Here is a 20,733-nt window from a genome sequence, read left to right on the forward strand (position 1 = left end):
AAATTAGAGCACTTGCATTGGAATTTTTTGTGTTGTGTAAATATTATTTCATAAAGTAGGTATTGCTAGTCTTACTGAAAAAAAACTGGATGAATCGTTTGTTGTAATTTTTCTTGGTGATAAAAATACTACCAGTGTTTGTGTTGCACACATAATAATACATTTACTGTGTTTGTATTTTATTAAAACTTGTAAAAACAATACTGTCAGCACACACCTTCTGTTCATTTTACACCAGCAGTACAATAATAACAACAACAACAAAAAAAGAATTTGACAATGCACCTTCACATTGACCTTACATACACTCAACATGGGCATGAATTTCACATTCATTTGGGACTTCATTATTTCGATTGTTCTTTTCCTAGGGTGGAATGATAATTTGTTGTGACTTCTTGTCATACACATTAAGAAATACTAATTGAGTGCGCATGACAAAACATTACTGGGGAACGTATTTTCTTTTTATCTTGTTTAGATTATGTTACACCCTATACAAATTGTTCAAATAAATCATGAAAAGCTGGGCCCCACTTCAATGTTGCGTTGTCCCTTAATGCTCGAGCAACTATATTTGACAAAGATTATGCATGCAATAAAAATGCTTCTTCAAAAATACAACGAAACAAACTTGACTCACAGTAGACCCTACATTGCGTTTTATGCAGTGACTGTGTAACGTTCACAAGCCAAGAAAGTCTCTACAGCAGTGTTTTCATGTTGAGCCTTGCTTCATCATCAGGTAACGAATGATGTATGAGAAACATGTCACACGTTCATCACTTGTTTGGTACGCGCAGACAGCACGCGGCTTCATCTCCTCCTCTCCTTGTGCGTGTGCATATGATGAAGCAGTGAGGGTGAACTTGCCTCCGTGTTACACAACACTCAAACATTCAGAAACAACACAGGAAGAAGAGGTGAACAGACAAAACTTGTCAAAAAAGAAGATAAAAGAGCGCTCACGAGAGCTTAAAAAAAACACATATCCACTGGCAAAACATTGTGAAAACTGTCAATAATGATATCAACTGAGGTTTTTTCCCTTCCCACAATCCAAGATGAAAGTAGAAGACGCAGTACAGGATTCCTGTCAGAGTTGTGTGCCTGTTTGTCGGAGCTCTTTTTTGACATTGTAGAGCCACAGCTTCAACATACTGAAAGTTGGCCGAGATTCAGGGTTCAACTGCCAGCATTGGTGCATGATATCATAGAGTGCTTCGGGACATCCGTCCGGAGAAGGCATCCGGTATCCCTTCTCCAATTGATGCCCCACATCTTTTGATTGCTATCGTGGAAACAAAATTGACACTGAAGTATGTTTTCAACATGCACAAATAAAAAACGTTACAGTAGAAGTATTTTTATTTCGTTGCCACATTGCCAAACATACTGCTACATGCAGCCTTATTCTGATAAAAAAAAAAAAAAATAAGGATCTAGTCAACAGGGTGACTGGAAACATCCTCAAATTTCAGCCTTGAGTCCCAAGTCCCCACGGATTTTGCTAGCCCCATACTTTTGCCCCAATTTTACATATGTCCCGACCCGTTTTTTTTCTCAGTCCAGAAAGCTAATGATTGTGCCATGCTTATGTCAATCACATGACTGATTTTGCAATTTATTTGATAAACCAATCAGAGACGTCAAAGGGGAAGAAGTACTATTTCCTGCTTTCGCGTCAATGAATCATGGGAAATGCAGTTCCAAATATCAATTAAATGCACGAAACCGCAATGACTAGCCTGTGAGTAAATTGCATGGGGGATGTGGACACATTTCATTATATATTTGATAAATTTAAATCAGAAAAACATGTCAACTCAAGTTGCAAGGGCAGGGGATACAATTTTTACTTCATTCGCACAATAGGACCAAGAAAAAAAGGTTAGCTCATGGTGAGTGCATCGATCACATTAGTGCTATTAAACTGTCATCCAAGACAGGATCTTAATTTTGACAATTTGGTAACCCTATATAGTGGCACTGGTACCATAGCATAAACCATAGGGTTTAAATCCGTGGGAACGGAAAGCCGTAGTAAACCAAATAATCCTATATTCCAGCGCTACTTCAATTTATATGACTTTTTTTTTTTTTGTAAATGTTTTCCTTTGTTGTATCCTACATACATACCATTTTTGGGTAAGGCATTCGTCCGAATGCATAGATCTCCCAAAGCAAAACACCAAAACTCCAAACATCTGATTTGGTAGTGAATTTCTTTAGAAGGAAAGACAAAAAAAATATTAAAGATGACTTTCAGCATTTTCTGAAGACACACATACTTTCCCAATAACATACCATTCATTGCCAGACCAGTAAAAATGGATATTTGATTTATATAGCTGCCAATGGCAATGGTTGAATCAACTTATCTAGTGCCAGCCGAGGAAAAATGCATGGATCTTTTGACGTCTATACTGTAGCTGTCAATGGTACTGTGAATGCACCTGTTTTTTGAGGGCCTCTGGTGACGTCCACTTAACTGGCAACTTGTTAGTATCCTCAAGGGAAGACACCTTCTTAGTCAAGCCAAAGTCACTGACTTTAGCGATGAGCTCCTCTGATAACAGAACATTACGAGCCGCGAGGTCTCGGTGGACAAAATTGTTGGATTCCAAATACACCATGGCCTCGCACACATGTCTGCAAAAAACAACCAGATATTCGCAACCATAACCAAATATTTTGATTTGTTGTGTAGTCATTTTTGCCCTTCGATAAGGCAATTGGCAGTGAACATTTTGTAGACTTCTCATACTGTAATTTCCTGTAGAAATTCACACAGATCTTAACATATTTATACTGTGATATTGTGTTCTTACCACACGTCTTACACACTAGAAATCGAACAATGTGATTTTCAAACCACACAAGGCTTTTGTTGCTTTCTTATACTGTTAAGTGGTTGTCAACTGTGGATGTACGATGTACACACAGTGCAAAATTAAGAAGCGTAACACTTGTGAGTACAGTCCGTCCTCTAGAACGTAGATACTCCACCAGGGGACCCTGGAAAAACACACACACACACACACATACATATAAATCAGGTATTTAAGACAATGACCATGCATGAGACAGACACTCACCTTTGTCATGTATTCAGTAATAATGAGCAAACAGCCGTCCTCCTCTGAAATCACTCCAAGTAGCTTCACCAAGTTAGTGTGACTTAATTTCCTGTGACAACAGAGATTTTTTTTTCTTTTACTAAATTACTAAAATAAAATATTAAATTATTATGATCATATACAATGAAAACTTAATCATAGCTCGTGCGGGACTAGCTTGAAGGACAGTTTATTTATCTTGCCATTTTCAGCAGCAAAAAGTGAATATTTTGTCTGCAATTACTTTGATGACTGAATTATTATTCCAGTAAATTATTATCTTACTACATTATTATAATCATGTACAATACAACAAATACCTGTAAAAGCATGTTCTTTTTCTTGCTGTTGATTGAAAATGACATCACCTGTTTGCATGGCTCGGGTAGCGACCAATCATGACTTAACTGTTGGTCATGTGACGTTCATAAGGTAAACTGTGATTGATTGGTCGTTACCAGAGCCTTTGGTACATGTGCTGCCATTTCAGTTGACATAAAGTGACTCTTTTTTTTTTTAAGTATTAACTGCACATGAAAATGTATTTCAGTTATTGAATTCAATCATTCAATCCCAAAGACGCAATTTACATTTTCAAGTACTTTTATTAAACTTACATTTTATATATAATTCCAAGAATTTATTTATATACTGTATAATTTTTTTTTTAAACAATATTTTCAAGTTATGCTTAAAGAGTGTCTAAAATAGCTGGTACTTAAAAGTGTTAATCATAAACAAAATAATAACTTTTTACTGCTAAGAATAGCTAAAAAAGTGGACTGGCCCTTTAAATGACACAATTAAGCAGTCAGCTCATGTCTTGTAAATCAGCATCAGCATTAATAAGAAAAATGATCCATTACTTACATCATGACTGAGGCCTCTGCAATAAAGGCCTGCGCAGTAGTATTGTTTTTAAGGCACTTCACAGCTACTTGATTCTTATTGTACTCAGCCAACATGACTTCTGCAAGCATAGAAATCTCAGTTAACACTCAACTTGCAATTACGTCACAGCAAATCAACCATTGTGTAAATGTGTTGTGATTTTCTTCTTTATTTAAAAAAAAAAACAAAAAAAAAACCACCAATTAAAATGGCTACATGCCTCCAAACTCTCCCCGTCCGATTGGCTTTAGTATCTTGAGATCCTTTCTGTTCATCACCCAACCGCCTGTTGGTGAGCCAAAGTGTATTGTGTGCCACAATTATACACTACTGACAGATTAGCATGGAAATTTCAATATCAAGATAGACTCACCTCTTACAAATTCATTTTGCACCGCTACGGTCCCCTTCTCCAGCTTTGGTTTGATTAGTTTAGTGCACAGCCCATCAGAGTTGTTTTTGTAGTGCTTTTAAAAAGAAAAAAAAACAGTGACCATCTGTGAAAGAAATGACTCAAATGGAACCTAAACAAAAGCGATGAAAAATAGCGAGGTTTCACATCTTTTTCATGTAATGTACAATTCATGCCGACAGGCAAGTACAGTGGGCCCCCGGGTTACGAACTTAATCCGTTCAGCGGCTACGCTCGTATCTCGAATTGCTCGTATAGCGGGCAATCCAAACCCATGTTAATTCGTGAATGCGTGCAACGCGAGCAGAAGCCTTAGGTGAGATCATCACGCTGTATACATATATTAATATTGAGTGACATAATCTATTGTTCAGTTGCATTAAATAACAAATACAAAGGATTAATGACTTTTACCTTTGTAAATACGTGACTTGGGCTGAGATAAACAGAGATGAGCAGAGATAAATGCTTGAAGTCAATAAGCAAATCAGATATGCTATTGGTCTTACAGTGTCACAGTAACTTTTTCAGTCAGGGTTTTCTCTACTTCCTTCCATCCCAACCAGCTGTGCTATCAAGCTAGATAAAGGCGTTCGGCCAATAGCATATCGGCACTTCTGTGATTGACGTGTGACGCCGGCCAATAGCATCTCCGTGAGAGAGACCGGGTGACCTTAATCGACCAATAGCATATTGGCGTCTCCTTGACTGACTGATAATTAATTATTCGCACTTTTTTTTTAAACGGTTGGAATGTATTGACATCTTATTGATTAAAACACATTTAAACCTGTGACGATTTTTTGTCCTGCAATCGGCACACTTAATTTCATGTCAGCTGTTTTTCCCGACGTGAATTGAGCTGGGTGGAGGCGGAGAGGAGGTTGAGTGTGCTGTATTAACTAGGCACCACACTTATAGCTTGTTCGAGCAACAGTTCACTGTTGGTTTCAACTCACAGAATTGCAACAATGGCGCTGTCCCAAAGCATGTCGGGAGGTCGCCGACTAACATGACATGCAGTTTTGTCAAGCAACCATTAAATAGCACTGTGATACCACCCGTAACAGTGTGCAGAGATTAACGTCTTGAGTTATTACGGCGACGCAGCTAGGCTATTGCTCTTACAGTGTTACAGTAACTCTTTCAGTCATGGTGCAAATCACGGAGATACTAAAACATCATCCTCTTATTTCTTCCTTTACCGCTGCTAGTAATTTTAGAAGCTATGTCTAACAGATAAAGTTTGCAAAGTCTTCAAAACATTCCGTTTTTCACTCATTTTCTCTACTTATTTCCATCCTGTCCCATCAAGCTAGATAAAGGCGTTCGGCCAATAGCATATCGGCATTTCTGTGATTGACGTGTGACGCCGGCCAATAGCATCTCCGTGAGTGAGACCGGGTGACCTTAATCGACCAATAGCATATTGGCGTCTCCTTGACTGACTGATAATTATTCGCACTTTTTTTTTAAACGGTTGGAATGTATTGACAATTAATTAAAAAAAACACACATTTAAACCAATGACAATTCTTTGTTCTGCAATCGGCACATTTAATTTCATGTCAGCTGTTTTTCCCTTTAGCTGTACAAACACTACACTTAAATGGTAATATATTTAGACACCGTGAGTGAGACAGTCAGTGTGAGGTTGTAAGACCAATAGCGTTCACGTAACTGCCACAAGTATCTGTTAATGATTAAAGATGGCGCAACTGCTGAATATGTTGACGCAGTTAGGCGAGAACATTTATACATACTCAATGGCTGGCTTGTCGGAATGCTCGTAAGGCGAGAGGTTTGCTCGTAAGCGGAGGACAAAAATCTCCCTGATCCACGCTCGTAAGGCGAATTGTTCGCAAATCAGGGTGCTCGTAAGCCGGGGGCTGACTGTATTTGAAATCATTAGCCTGCAGTTTTGTCTAGACCAGCATACATTTTCTGCTCTTTCACTCCACACATGGAAATCATTCATGTATTTTTTTTTTGTTTGTTTTTAATCCTGCTAAAAATTGGAATTCCTCTTTTGTTTTTAGATTTTAACTGAATTAGTTCTGTGGGACATAAGATGAAAGGTAAATCCCTCCGGCACAGATTTCATTTTGACTAAATATTTATAAGTACAGTGGAACCCCATTTTACAACGGCGCTGCCTGATGTTTTTTTTTCACCTTAAGACATGGGCCGCCATGTTCTTTTATCCCCCTTTTATGCCATTTTTTTCTCGCCTTACTACATTAAAAACAACAACCTCTCAAACATGGCGGTCAGTGTGGGTGCGTGACTGCCAGGTGCATGCCAGTTACATGTCACTACATGCATCACCGCCTATGTCGCCAGTGTCCTCCAATCAACTTCCCCTGCCTTTCCTGTTGTCCAGCTGTTTCGCGTTCTCCTTAGTTAGCGTGAGTGTATTTAAGTTCCAGTTTGGTTCCGTTTATTGGTCAAGTCATTATATTTTCCTCGCTGTTTTGTAGCCACTTTACTGTTCTTCTGGCTTCTCGTATCCCCCAGTCTTCCGGTCACTGTCACCCTGCTGTTCCCATCAGTTTAGTTTCGAGTTCTGTTGCTACTTTGTTCGTTTTTTGTTATTTGTTGATATATATATATATATATATATATATATATATATATATATATATATATATATATATATATATATATATATATATATATATATATATATATATATATATATATATATATAGATGGAAAATCTCTCTCTTGTTCCTATCACAGACATTGGGGCATATATATATATAAATAAAAAATAAAATATCAACAAAAAAGGTGGACAAAAGAATTAGGTGCTATACAAAAGCCTTAAAACAAAATTAGAAAAACAAACAAAAAATACTTTTTTTCACAAACGATAACAAAAACATTACAAAGACAAAAACACAGCTTCTACTGAAAAAAATATCACAAATGCGTGTTAGCTTTTTTGTGTGTGTTCCTTTTTTATTTGTTCTTTTTGTATTGCTGTTGAGTTTGTGTCTTTTTTGTTTAGTCTGCATGATTTTTTTGTTTGCAAAGACATTTTCTGTTTGCTTAGTTATTCGTTGATGTGATTTGCATGCCAGAGCCAACAGAGCACCCTGATAAAGTACCAAACAAAATACAGAATCCTTTTCGGTTGTACCTCAACCAGCTGGATGAGGTTCCCAAAGTACTCATCATTGTCAATGGTAAGCTTGCCGTTGCCGTATTTAATGTGGTAGTGCTCCACCTTCTCGTCGGTGCTCAAACACAGTGTGTAATCTCCTGGATAGTTGGTGCTCTCTCTCACTAAGAAAAGGCCCTTCTCTGGCGGAGAGAGCAAGCGTTCGGCCTCAAGCCGGTTTATTTTGCCATGAAACCATCTGCAATGACAACAATGGCGCTACCATTATTTTACATCTACATTTCTGTAAATATTTGTATAGGAAGGACCCAAAGCCACCGCTGCTTTCAGATGGCGAAACAACAAACGTTATTTCCTGTTGACTTAAACCTTGCAGCAGCGGGTGCCAATGAACAAACAACAAAATGTGGGCACTTACGGCATAAGATTGAGCTCATTGCAATTTTCCACAGATGCCACGTTGCGACGGCATTTCTGGATGCGGCTGGTGGGTACTTTGCCTTCATGGCCTGCTTCATTTTTAGCTACACACCACTCTGGATCCTGCAAGGCAGTCAGCAATGAAGAAGAAGGATTAGTGAACGCTAACCAATGGGCGGTTTTTCTTTCAAGAAAAACAACAAAAAATAAGCAAGCCTTACCTCCGTCGGGCTAATGATAGTCAAAAGATCTCCTTCCTTAAAAGGGAGGTGGTGCTCTGATGAGCCTTTAAAGCTGAATTTGCCCACACACATTGTGCCTTCGGGCCATGGAGTCTGTTGGAATTCAAGAGCCATCAAAGTTGCCTGAATGTTTTCAATGAATCAGAAAAAGCACAACAAATTCAGTTTTTCACCTTTGCCATGTTGAGACAGTCCAAATCTTGTCACAGATAACGTCTTTTGCCAACAAACATTTCAATTGGTGCACATACCTAAAGAAACATTCAGTATAATGGTCAATCGTACAATCTCCGGCGCACTAAAACAAACAAAAATTCTGAAAAATGCATTATAATCATCACAATAATGTCGTTTTGTTGTGTTAATTCACAGCGTGGTTGCAACAAGAATGGTGGCATCAATTATTTTTATTAATGCTTCATTACTTAAGATATGCAGGGCTCTACACTAACTTTTGCATTGGTAGCCCTGGTGTTACCAACTTTTTCAATTGGTTGCATGACGCAGGATTTGTTCACACAGTTTTGGGACTCATCTCCCCTTGCATAACATAATTTTTTACGATATAAAAATTGACAGGGAATCAATATGAAAAATATATTACTGTAAGAGAAACAAGCAAGCAAAACAGCTATTTCTTTCTTACATTAAAAGAAGCCCTCCGATTGGCTGGCAACCAAGTCAGGGTGCACCCTGCCTGGTGTCCAAAGACTATTAAAATTATTGCAGCTATTAATTTCATGGATTGAACTTTTTTCCCCGATTGTATTTGAATGCAGCCCATCTACCATTGTAGTTAGCGGCTAGCGCTAATACTAGGGACCTGTGCCGTGTCATAAAAGGACAGCAAAATTGACTAGTAGTTTCTTAGTGTCCCGAATCAGCAATTGAAATTTTTTTTTTTTTTTTTAATGACGTGTTGTTGAAGATGGTAGCTCTGACGTCATAGCAATAAAAACTTAGTCGCAAGACACTAGCAGCTAAAAAGGCGAAATTCCGAATAAAAGCGTACAGACGACAATTCCATTGCTGTTCATGTATTAAGAATCTTGCTCGCAACTGTGGAATGTAAGTTCGTGCCGATAATTACATGACACAAACAACAAAAAGGGATGTTACAGTATGGTAATTAGAATCAAGTCCTGCAACTTCCTCATTTGCCATGTCCGTGAAAGGCAGGGCCTCCATGGAGATGACACAGTGGACACAAATAGGACACACCCTTCTTAAAAATACCATATTCTGAAGTTTAAAAAATAATAACCCTTCAATTACTTCTTCTAATAGCTATTTGAAGGATTATGTAACATGAATAAATTGAACTAAATAATTATGTAAGGCATGTGTTTGCTGGAAAACAGCTTTGGGGTTAACAAAAAAAGGTCAAATGTTTTTCTTATAGCTCATATCGTTGTGAAAAGGGACCAAAATAACTAATTAATTCTAAACGTTTTCCATTAATCGGTTATCAATTTTTTTATCCAGCCAAATATTGGCATAGGCCTCAAAAAGTCCATTATCAATTCAGCCCTAATTAAATCATTAAGCTGGATTGGATTGGATATGAACATGTATCATGATTTTATTGGTCTGGCCCACTCAGAAATCTATTTTCCTCAAAGTATATATATATATATATATATATATATATATATATATATATATATATATATATATATATATATATATATATATATATATATATATATATATATATATATATATATATATATATATATATATTATATTTCTTTGTTCGAGCATGTTTATTTATTTTTATCTGTTTCTTTTGTCAGGAATTGGCTATGGAACTGCTCCTTTCTTATCTTTTTTCAAATAAAAAAGCATTTAGTTAGTGTATTTTGATTACCTCTATTGAATAAAAAGCTGAATATGACCTGCTTGTTAGTTATCATTAGTTAATTTGTGTAATTATGATAATATAGTCCATTTTAGGATGGAGAACCCAAAGGTTTGTTTACAAATATTCATGTGCACATTTGCACATAACAGAACAGGTCCCTGCACAGTATAAGACAACCATTCAAGAAAACAATAAGAATAAATACAAAAAATAGAGAGAAGCCATTAGATCAACATCTACCATATAAATTTCATAAGGTAAGATAAGTACAGCTTTGCTCAAGTCGTCTGTTTTTCATGCTGCATTGCCACTATTGCCGAAGCCCCAATATGCAACAGATAAGAGGAACTTTGTAACTTTTCTGGAGGTACAGTGGTCTTCCATTTTTTAAGTCAAACTGGTCGATCAACATCAAGCTCTTATCTTGTGCAAGTTGGACATTGTTTCAACAGTTTGAGGAAGACTGCGCCCAGCAATACAGCACAGGAATGCCGACAATTCAAATCTGCCACTCCTTTTATTCCTTGACAAAATCTGAGTTCTCGGTGCCAATAATGTGTATCCGAGTCACTCAAAAAACATGCTATACTTTTCTTGGATAGTTACATTGTTTGAACATTACGGCGGCCTATTCATGCGAGCTGAGATTCTGTATCAGCTGCTTGAACGTGCACTAAAGTGAGGAGGGTCATATTGTATTTTGCATTTTCTGCACTGTCCTTCTGAAATCATTCGGGTTAGGGTTAGTGATGATAAATGATGCAGTACTTTTTTTTTTTTAATCTGAGTTTGCAAATAAACAAAAAAAAGCCTGTCAATTTAGAGCCTCCTTTATTAAACAACGTAAATAAATGAAAACATATTAATACTGTAGTAGTAACTTTCATTAAATGTTTGGACTCATAAAAAAATATTAAATAAAACTAAAAACAACTAAAGAACTGTCCCACATTGAATTAACGTGATACAATCACATTGAAAATGTTATTTATGTCCAGTTTACATAGCAATCTTGGTTTGATTTTTATCTATAAAGCATCTTTGAATTACAATCTAATGTGACGTGAAAGTGCTCTATAAATAAGTTTTGATTGTTTGATTTACCCTGATTTTAAAGTATTTCTGACAATGCTAGTCAACAGCAACTTTTAATCAGAGATGCCTTCATGCGCTGATTGACATATTTTGACACCAATTAAAAAGATTCTTAATTTTTGTGTTTCATTTTGATGTTTCAGAAGAAAATTCTACCTGTTGCCTAGTGCCAGTCTGTGGCTAAGTGTTTACTGTATAACACCTTTTTACAAGATATTGAAAGCATTTATTGTGTCAGACAGGTCGAGTGGGAGGGTATGGAAATAGCATCATGACTCTCCTGAATACACACAACAATGCAGGGTATGTGGCGGGAAGGAAAAATAAATGACAGCCGTCCGAGAAGAAAGTCCTTTTTATCAGTCGTTCTTTGTGGAGGATTACAGAAATAGGATCATATTAACTGTTGAGATTAAATTCTGAGGATTTAGACAAGTCACTTTAACAAATTAATGCTACTTACTGGGTCCTGAAAGTCATTAATCTACGTGGTTTATCCCCAAAATATTTAACACAAATTTAAGGACACAAAAATGAACTCAAAAGAATGATTGCCACATTTGCAGCTATAATACATTGTTTAGTACAAAGGGCTTGGTTATGCTAATTGATTCGTCACAATTGTTATTACACTGATATTGAAGCGGTAGATGCAAGAATATCAAATACAGTAATTATTTTTAGCCTGAACATGAACCTAACATTTTAAAATTTACAGTAACGTAGTTTTGCTAAGATGTTCAACCCAGTTTAAGTAGGTTTGATGTAGTTTCACTTTTGTCACTTCATTGGTGGTAACCTTGCGCAACTGTGACAGTATTTTATATTTGTAACGTCTGTAAATTAATATTTTTTCTGGCTCTTTTGCTATCAAGAAAAACGTGTGCTGCTTCAGATCCTGTGCATCTCTTGGGGGATGTTATCCCCCAGGTAAAACACAAATTAGTGACGTCCCTGAATCATAATACACTTCTACATTTTGGAAGGCTATTTTCCTTTCATTGAGCTGTTTAAATACTGTAACGTCCACTGGATTCAAAGACGTGGTATTCTATTAGTACATGCTGGGGTGGCACAGGAAGTTGTGAAGTAGTTATTGAATTATTAAAATTAATTTAAAAAAGTATGTATCAAAATGTCAAGGACAAAACCTTGCTACCTAATGAGGCACTAGTCTGAAATAAAAATATACTGTACCAGTACTACTGCCCAAAATGTGTTGTCATCTGGGCTGCAATAGACATTCCCACGCAGGAAAAGAAAAAAGAAAAAAACAAGCGTCAGGACAAGCGCAGTCCCGAATCAATCCAAAAATTGACAGCGAGTCACAAGTGTACGTCCAGAAAACCCGCTAGTAAGTATGGATCCAGACTCGTACAATAACCAAGTGACACTTAAAAACGATTTAAATACGGGGGCATATACTTTAAAAAAAAAAAAAAAAGATATATATAATGGTCTGAACTGTGCCGAGTAAAATACTTGTTTGGTTGGATCAGAAACTCCGCAACGTCACATAAATGACACACACCCACAAAATTCTTTTCACGCCTAAAGCTGCATTCAATGAGGGTCGGAACTCGGGTTGTTCGGACTTCCGCCAAAAAAAAAAAAAAAAAAAAAAAAAACCTTCCGTGGACCGGAACGTCCAAGTTGCGTTGCCGATTTAAAAAAAAAAGTAAAGGCAATTTTTTTATCATGTGGTCTAATTGAAATTAAAAAGTTTTCTCCCTGCATTACGTTATTCGATGAAAAATACGAACGTATTTTAAATTACTTCATTTACATGAAAGGAAATGAATGATTATGGTTTTCTAGAGGTCAAATTGCTCTGTGATGAAGCAGAATAATTTATCGGAATCAGTTTATATTCGCTTGATATTACTATATTTGTTAATAGTATGACGGTGACGTCATATTTGGACAATCTGAACGGGAAAAATCCGATTTCCCAGTGCATCCGAATGCAGCGTAATTTGGGTATAACGGCTCGCACTTTTATTTTTGTTTAAGAATTAAGTATTGAGGTAGAACGTCGTCAATGTAGCAGCCGTATTCTGGTGTGACATGACCGCAATATCGAAGAGATTATGTTAATTGATTTTATATTTTCTGGAATATTAGACTATTTCTTTAACCAGATTTCACATTCATCCCAAAGGACAAATGGTCAGAACGTTTTTCATTTTTCAACATCTTCCTGTCTTTTGATAGGGTCAGATTGACAGTTGTTCGAACGGTGAAACATGTTTGTAGGGATCTGCATTCTTGGTTTTATTTATTTGCCATCATTTCTGGTATGACGTATTTTTCAAGTTTTTTTTCCCCATTAGATACAGCATTGACAACAAACTGCTCCATATGCTATAATAGAAAAAACCAAAAACGTTTCCAAAACCATTTACTACCATGCAGAAAGTCAAATGTCACAGGTGCTTGATGGCAATTACGTGAATTGACAAAAGTTCCACAAAAAAGCTTAACAAAATAGGCCTACGTGTTTAATTCTTTTGGTCTGCAGTAAAAGACTAGAAAACAGTGACAAAATTATGCATGGATGAGACCTTGAAATGCAATATCCTCCAGTGCAAACATCCATGAAAGTTGAAGACCCAAATGGGAAAAACAAGTACGGTACAGTACAAACATTAGTGAACAGTTTCAACAAATGAATGAAAATGTACCAGCAGAGGAAGTCAAATTCCTAGCTCGACTGGCAAAAAAGAAGGCCATTCACAATGGTTCACAATCATTAACGCAATCATCCAAGCGCTTGTCTTGACACCAGGCCTCTGGAATGTTGAGAGGGGAAAAAAAAAACAATGCTGACGCAAGTATAAAGCAAGAGTTTCTTTTATCCTCCTGTAATATGATACCCAGGTATTATCTAAATGACAAGTCCAAATTAAGGTTATGTGACTGAAAAAGCATAAATGTGCCCACAACGTGTCGACCAAACTGTCGCACACAAATGAATGCGGTCCCATTACAGAACAAGTATTTGCCTATCCTCCACAAAACAAAGCAGTGAGGCAAACTCTTCAAACCTGAATTGTATTTTCACAGCATTAAACTCAGCTGACTTAAAAAAAAAAAAAAAAAAAAAAAAATAGTAAGATGGGAAGCTATGTCCCATTTGTCAATCATTGGCTGAATGAAGCTTTCATTGTTGTCAATCCGTCACCAACACACATTTTTTGTTCTTAATCTCTTTGCTTTTACAATGTACTTTTTTTCCTCAAGTTCTATAGTTATTTATCAAGAAATATTCTACCTTTTTTAAGTAACACTACAGAAACGGTGAGACAAATTGCAATTGGTAATTTTAAACAATTAATTATCTTTAGATACGACAAAAATGACACGCAAAAGGGCTTCAGTATAATTCATGATACTGCATTAATTTTACTGAAGCCCTTTGCGTCAATACAGAAAAAAATGTAGTCACTCAATCTTTCTTAGCAATTGCCAGTTTGGTTTTATTTATGTCTGTGCTTGAGACGCAAGAAATTTTGTTCAATTACTCAATGGTGTCTATGTAACAATATTCAAGTCAGCGATTGGCCAACATATAAAACTACATTATATAAATGACAAATTGGCTCAAGTAAGCTCTTCCAATCATTACATAGATGCAATTGCATCTAGATAATTACTGCAGCCTCTAAAGGTGTCATGGTAATAATCTCAAATTGAAAGCTGTTCCCGCTTCAATCCATGTATTCTTGAAGAACGAATGAAATTGACACTCCTCCAGAACGGCCGAGGTCACATTCAAAGGTTGAGAAACGATTAACGCTTCAAGAAGCCTTCCATTCTGTTATGCCGAGTGCAGTGGAATAACAAACTTGCACCCGAAAGGAGAGAGATACTTGATGCCCACTTCCTGGAACACCTGGCGAGGGACGCCGATGTCGCACAGGTAAACCCTGCCAGCCCCTTCGGCTAAGGGAAGGGGGAGGCAAAGGGAAAGGGACCACTTGGCCTCCACCGCCTGTCCCTGTCCACTAATGGGTGGATCCAAGCTGAGCACCGGCGCTCTGTTCTGGTTGGCCCAGTCCGCAGCTGCTCGGTACCAAGGTTGATCCATCAGGAATGTGTTCTCATGGCAGTCCAGGCAGTTGATGATTAGATCCACGGGGGTATCAGGTAGGTCTGTGCAATCAGAAAATAGTTACAGCCCTACGTACAGTCAAGCATAAATAACCGCTATAGTGTTGGGAGGGGGGGCTCACCTTTGATATTTGACACAATCTTGCCACCGGTCTTACTGAAGAGAGTGAGCTCGCTGGTGACGGAGTCGAGCATCTTGACAAAGTTGGGAAGAAACAGGACCACCTCGACTTCGTGATTGGCCAGGTGACGACCGCAGCTGATGCCTTGCGCCCCCTGCACATGCGGACCGCACAGCAGCGCTACAGTGGGACGCTGGTGGAGGTTCTTTGGCGTGAACCTGGAAGAACAGAAATTTAATAGTAAGATTTTATATATGGTCAAGTAAAATGCATTAAGATCACTCCCTAATTAATAAAAACGCTTGACAAAAACAACAGGAGCTTCATCCAACAATAAATTTGACCATTGTATTATTAAATATTTTTCAGTAGCTCAAATAAAAGTGAAACTCATTATATGGGTACATTAAATATTTGAAAATTTCATAAAGTCGGTTCCTTGCTAGTTTCTCCTCCCAGTGGGATATGATGGGAACACCTCACAAAGAAGGTGTCCAGGGGGCATCCTAATCAGATGCCCGAGCCACCTTAACCGGCTCCTCTCAACATGGAAGAGCAGTTGCTTGACTCTGAGCCCCTCCTGGATGACCAAGCTTCTCAACCTATTTCTAAGTGGAGAGCCCGGACAGACACCGCGCGGGGGCGAGAAGAAAAGGTTTTCTGCAGGAATTAGCAAATCTACAGGATGCTATTTGTCTTTAAGTTTAAAGTTTAAGTTAAGTTTAAATAAGAGCAAATTTATTGGACTGAAGCAATTTGGTGCCAAATTGTGCTACAGTGGTTCTTTCAAATACTGTATGCCTTTATTTGATCAAGTTTTATATGGTCACATGGTCATTAATGATACCATTTTCCAGCTGATAAACCAGAAACAAAATAAATGGTGGTGGTGGTGAGACTACATGATCTATCTTGAGGAGTTGCTAAATAAAATACCATAACAAAGGTAGTTCCAAATGTTCATATATTACTCTGTTTTTTTATCTTATGTTGTTGTCAGAGGGTACATCGTTGAAAAAAGGTTGGGAACAACTGCTCTACGGCAGCCGGCCATCTTAACGCACTAATGGCAAGTTGATTTTTTTTTTTTTTTTTTTTTTTTTGAGGCCCGACAGATACAAAGCCCCAGTCTACACGCAGTTGCCAAGGTGGCCTTTTTATTTAATCATTTAAATAAAATGCTCTTTAGCCACTATAATGTTTGGGTACCGAGCGCCAGCAATGAGTCACTCTAAAACGGCCATGACAAAGGAATATCCAAAGGGTGTTGACATAAGTGACCGCAAAACAGAATTGTGACGGAGAACGGCTAATGTGACATAGTCTTCAAATTTACTTTGAAGGTTCTTTAGCAGCTTGATGGTTAAAGTTATTCATCGGTATACGTAAACATAAATAAGCAACAGTACTATTATTTCGTTTTACATTCTGTTCACCTGTTTGGCCCACCAAGCAGCGTAAGCGCCATCTGACTGGCACACACTCCGGTCATCTCAAGTCGCCGCTCCAACGTGAGGCCATAACGCTCTGCGACTGACAGCAGACGCTTGTGCAGTTCGTAAGCTATACTGGGTACAACAAGTCCGGAGTCTATTTGGAAAGAAAGAGCATACGTTTACAAAAAATATATATTTTGCATATAATTTTATTGTGAGACATTGTTAAGAGAGAAAAAAAAAAAAAAAAAACATACCAGTGCAGTATTCTTTGGCTCCCGGTTGTGGTACTGTTATCTGTCTGTAGACTATAGGTTTGCCCTCAATAATGTTCTCGTCGTGGCGGTAGCGTGAAGGAGTTTGCTCGTGAGGAGTACCACGTGACCTCGCTCCGTTTCGACGTTCTGATGTGTCAATCTCTGAAAAAACGGCTGCTTTGTCGAAAAGGGCCAAATTTCCCTCAAAATCAAAGTCCGTATCCAGGCCGTCATCCACGCCGTCCCCGAAGCACTCGTCGTCCCTTTGCTTCATCTGGCTATTACCGTTTTTCACCCCATTTTTTTTGGGTGTGGCTTGGTTTGTACCTCGGCTGCTTGATGACCCTGCGACAGAAAGCATAGAGAGATTTTTCATTCAGAGCATCACCAAAGATTTTATGAAATTTTGGAGGGAAGTGCAAATTTACAGGAATTGTGTCTTCGTCTGAAACCCTTGGGGACGTCCAAATGGCGCTCTCCATAACTCTTGGAGCAGTGTTGTGGAGAGTTGATGATCTCTACTGTCCGAGGATCACCTTTTGGTATTGCAACCGGGGCACTGCTTGCATTACTGGGCATTGAAGACCTGTTCTGAGTATTCCCATTTCTGATTTCCAAGATCTGGAGGTCCTTTATGTCAATGGCACTGAAATAGAGAGGTAACACATTTGCACATTAATTATGACTACGTTATTCAAAAGAGCAGATAAACATGTTAGATAACATTTCCCGAATTAAGTGGGCAAACCTCTCCCAGAAACTCAATGACTGGCTTACTACTAATGTGATTCTGGCTGATTTTTCAAATCATATTTTTGTAATGTTGCACTTCTAAACAAATGTCTCTGTACTGTGTTACAGTCAAATCATACTGATATCACTGGAATTGTCTTGGAAAGACCTGTCTGGTTATTTGGATGTAGTTTAATTTTATTATATATGTTACTGGCCCAGCTTTACCTGAATGTGACCTCTGGAACTGGGCACTTTACTCCATTGTGGAAAGGTTGCCTGAGCGAGATGGTTTGACAGGACTGGTCCACTGATGACACCTCTCCCTGATACACTCCAAGTGTTGGTCCACAGTTGATTGATACCAAAGTACCCAGCCAATCCTCAGCCATGCCTTATCAAATATCAACTATAAGGCTTTAAAAAAAATGTACAAAAGAAAAAAAAACAATGTAATTCAAATTGTGGGATTCAATTGTAACAAACATTTATTGTCCTACACAAGGGATGTCCAAACTCAGTCCTCAAGAGCCAGTACCCTGCATGTTTATGAAGTTTCTGTTTGCTAACACACCTGATTCAAATCAGCTCATCAGCAAGCTTGCCAGAAGTCTGATAACGAACCTGCTTGTTGTTGTTGTGTTGGAGCTCAAAAACATAAAAATTATGCAGGTTGTCGCCTTCAAGAACTAGGTGTGGACACCCCCGTCCAAGACAAACAAAAGAAATAGTCGGCATTCAGCGTGTTCTGCTACACAGAGGTGGAGGGAGTAAGTCACCAACAAAAGTTAAATAAGCACTCTGGATAAATTCTTTTAAATCCAGGTTTAAAAAAAAATGCCCCTTCACACACACATTCTTCGGATTAAGGTTTTATAATATTATAATTGAGCTCACTCTGTTTTAGAATTTTAGAAGCTAACTTAAAAAAACACTTCGTTTTTTAAAAATGTTTTCAATCTTCTAAGAATATTTAAATGTTCATAGTGCTTTTGTTTTCACTACTTTGCGGTTGTCTGTAATTGCATTTAACTGTTGTGTCCGCTTGTGTGAAGCACATTAAATAGCGTATGCGTGAAATGTACTATAAAAAAAAACTGCCTTGCCTAGTCTGGTCTAGTCAGTAGATTGAACTCATTAGACTCGACCCTAGCAGTGTTACGAACAGCTAAGATGCTAGAAGCTAACATTAGCATGAGCTACTTCGTTCAAATTAGCGCGGTGGCGCATTGCCGTGGCCAAACCACATAGTTAGCGAAACTTTTTGAATGCACTACAATGCAATACCTGACCAGAAAAACGCATGAATAAAAACAAGGAAAAGTTCTTAAACTGAATGAGTGTGCAATTCTTAGCGTACCGTGTTTAATGAATGGTTAGCTAAAGCTGCTGTCAGTATCCCATCCGTGGTCCAGCCACCCGATTCGTTCCACGCATGCGCAGTCGGAAATAGAATGTACACTTTACGGCACTCATAATCCAATCGTTTGCACCTGCGTTCTGAGTGTCACGCATGCGCGATCGGAAATGCAGCGCACACTTGACGGCACACATACTCTTAGATTATGCTCTGCAGGTTTAAATTTCCTAAAACAGGGGCCACCAACCTTTTTGAAACTGAGACCTACTTTTTTGGTACTCATACAAAGGGCTACCAGTTTATATGAAGACATCGATCATGTTATGATTTTTCACAAGAATTAAGGAACAACTGTAGTAAATATGTAAATCAAGTGCAAAATGTAATGTAAACGTAATACATGCATAATCGTTTGTAAAATTCATGGAAAACCACCAATGTTCTATCTATTGTAAGCCATTTTCAGAACAAGATTGCGAGCTACTTATGGGATATTTGGGGCCTTACCTGGTGCCCGCGGGTACCGCATTGGTGACACCTGTCCTAGAAATGTTAACCATGTTGTAATAAATTAGTAAAACAATACCAACCACAGCGTAAGCTTTCTGACGTACGAACATTTAAATGACCATAGTTACATTTCCTGTTTTTTTTTTTTTGTACAAATGTAAAGGCTGTCAATAAATGACATATTGAAGTTGTTTTTTATTACATTATGTTAGTGATTACCAAATGAAGCCAAAGTTTTCCATTCAAACAGTTAATGAAACTGTTCCGCAAAGGAGTCTTAAGGTACTATAATGCACCACGTTTGGAAGAGAAATGGCACTGCACATCATCCTTAAAACACCATACAACTGCCAATCAAGCTTCCTATGACCGTGATTCATGTTTGATTCATTTTAACCTTTGTAAAAGTATATGATAAACAAAAGTGTTTTTTCAGCAGTATGTCGAGATCAGAGGTTCTCTCATGGAGGTATGGGTACCCCTGGGGGTACTTGAAGGAACTCACTTTATTTTGATTATTTATTTTCGACAAGTCTGTATTAATAATTAAGTTCATGATTCATTTTTGTGACCAGATCTCTACTATAATCTCAAAAGATGACGCACCGTATTGAATGGTTCAAATGTTTAATAAATCAGACACTAATGGCATGTTTTTTGGTTTTGTTTTGGTTTTTTTTTTTACCCAAAAATGATTTGCACTCAGAATCACCCTTATTGTCGCTGTATTTCTACAATGACATTAGAGGCACTACTAAGCAAAAAGATACACTATAAAATTCGGCAATTTTACGAGCCTCTCCTCTGATAGCGCTCGCTTAAAGTTAGACTATATTAGATCGGGCTATCGGCGGTTTCTAATCTGGAGACAGGCAAGAAAAAAAGAAAAAGAAAAGAAAAGAAAAATCGTTAAATCCCCGGAAATTGAGCATGTTCTGAGACGTATAATTGGACAATAACAATAAATACGTCATGCGTGTTGGACCCTATACATAGCTGCCACTCAATTTGCCCGAACCGGTAAACCATATCA

At 37.8% G+C, this 20,733-nt stretch overlaps 2 protein-coding genes across 3 annotated transcripts; both read right to left on the reverse strand.

The window, feature by feature from the left end:
• Nucleotides 1-158: 158 nt before the first annotated feature.
• On the reverse strand, nt 159-12,673 carry LOC148422328 (tyrosine-protein kinase CSK-like). Of its 2 annotated transcripts, XM_088417980.1 has the most exons (13): nt 12,368-12,673; nt 8,385-8,462; nt 8,191-8,304; nt 7,968-8,092; nt 7,568-7,787; nt 4,384-4,477; nt 4,231-4,296; nt 3,990-4,089; nt 3,099-3,189; nt 2,945-3,018; nt 2,457-2,652; nt 2,140-2,226; nt 159-1,291 (listed from the first exon to the last, which is right to left on the reverse strand). In XM_088417980.1, exons 2-13 carry the CDS (start codon nt 8,391-8,393, stop codon nt 1,097-1,099), a joined length of 1,371 nt encoding a protein of 456 aa, XP_088274106.1. In that variant the 5' UTR covers nt 8,394-8,462; nt 12,368-12,673; the 3' UTR covers nt 159-1,096. The 2 variants fall into 2 exon arrangements, with proteins under 2 accessions (XP_088274106.1, XP_088274105.1); XM_088417979.1 differs by lacking the exon at nt 8,385-8,462 and having other exon boundaries at nt 8,191-8,334.
• An 881-nt stretch (nt 12,674-13,554) lies between these two features.
• edc3 (enhancer of mRNA decapping 3 homolog (S. cerevisiae)) lies at nt 13,555-19,321 on the reverse strand. The gene is made up of 7 exons (XM_088416220.1): nt 19,191-19,321; nt 18,059-18,247; nt 17,527-17,744; nt 17,099-17,443; nt 16,842-16,995; nt 15,406-15,623; nt 13,555-15,325 (listed from the first exon to the last, which is right to left on the reverse strand). Exons 2-7 carry the CDS (start codon nt 18,220-18,222, stop codon nt 14,991-14,993), a joined length of 1,434 nt encoding a protein of 477 aa, XP_088272346.1. The 5' UTR covers nt 18,223-18,247; nt 19,191-19,321; the 3' UTR covers nt 13,555-14,990.
• Nucleotides 19,322-20,733: the final 1,412 nt, after the last annotated feature.

This window comes from Hippichthys cyanospilos, chromosome 6 (assembly GCF_059441005.1).
Source record: "Hippichthys cyanospilos isolate Australia breed blue-spotted pipefish chromosome 6, RoL_Hcya_1.0, whole genome shotgun sequence".
Classification (NCBI taxonomy): domain Eukaryota; kingdom Metazoa; phylum Chordata; class Actinopteri; order Syngnathiformes; family Syngnathidae; genus Hippichthys; species Hippichthys cyanospilos.

Excerpts from the sequence above, each read along its gene's own strand:
- LOC148422328 (XM_088417979.1), bottom strand. The coding sequence starts at position 8,325 with ATGGCTCTTGAATTCCAACAGACTCCATGGCCCGAAGGCACAATGTGT. Across the intron at positions 3,190-3,989 it reads GCAGAGGCCTCAGTCATGAT|GAAATTAAGTCACACTAACT; the intron begins GTAAGTAATGGA and ends CTGTTGTCACAG. Across the intron at positions 2,227-2,456 it reads CAGAGGCCCTCAAAAAACAG|AAATTCACTACCAAATCAGA; the intron begins GTGCATTCACAG and ends TTCCTTCTAAAG.
- edc3 (XM_088416220.1), bottom strand. The coding sequence starts at position 18,222 with ATGGCTGAGGATTGGCTGGGTACTTTGGTATCAATCAACTGTGGACCA. Across the intron at positions 17,444-17,526 it reads CAGACGAAGACACAATTCCT|GGTCATCAAGCAGCCGAGGT; the intron begins GTAAATTTGCAC and ends TTTCTGTCGCAG. Across the intron at positions 16,996-17,098 it reads AGCCAAAGAATACTGCACTG|ACTCCGGACTTGTTGTACCC; the intron begins GTATGTTTTTTT and ends CTTTCCAAATAG.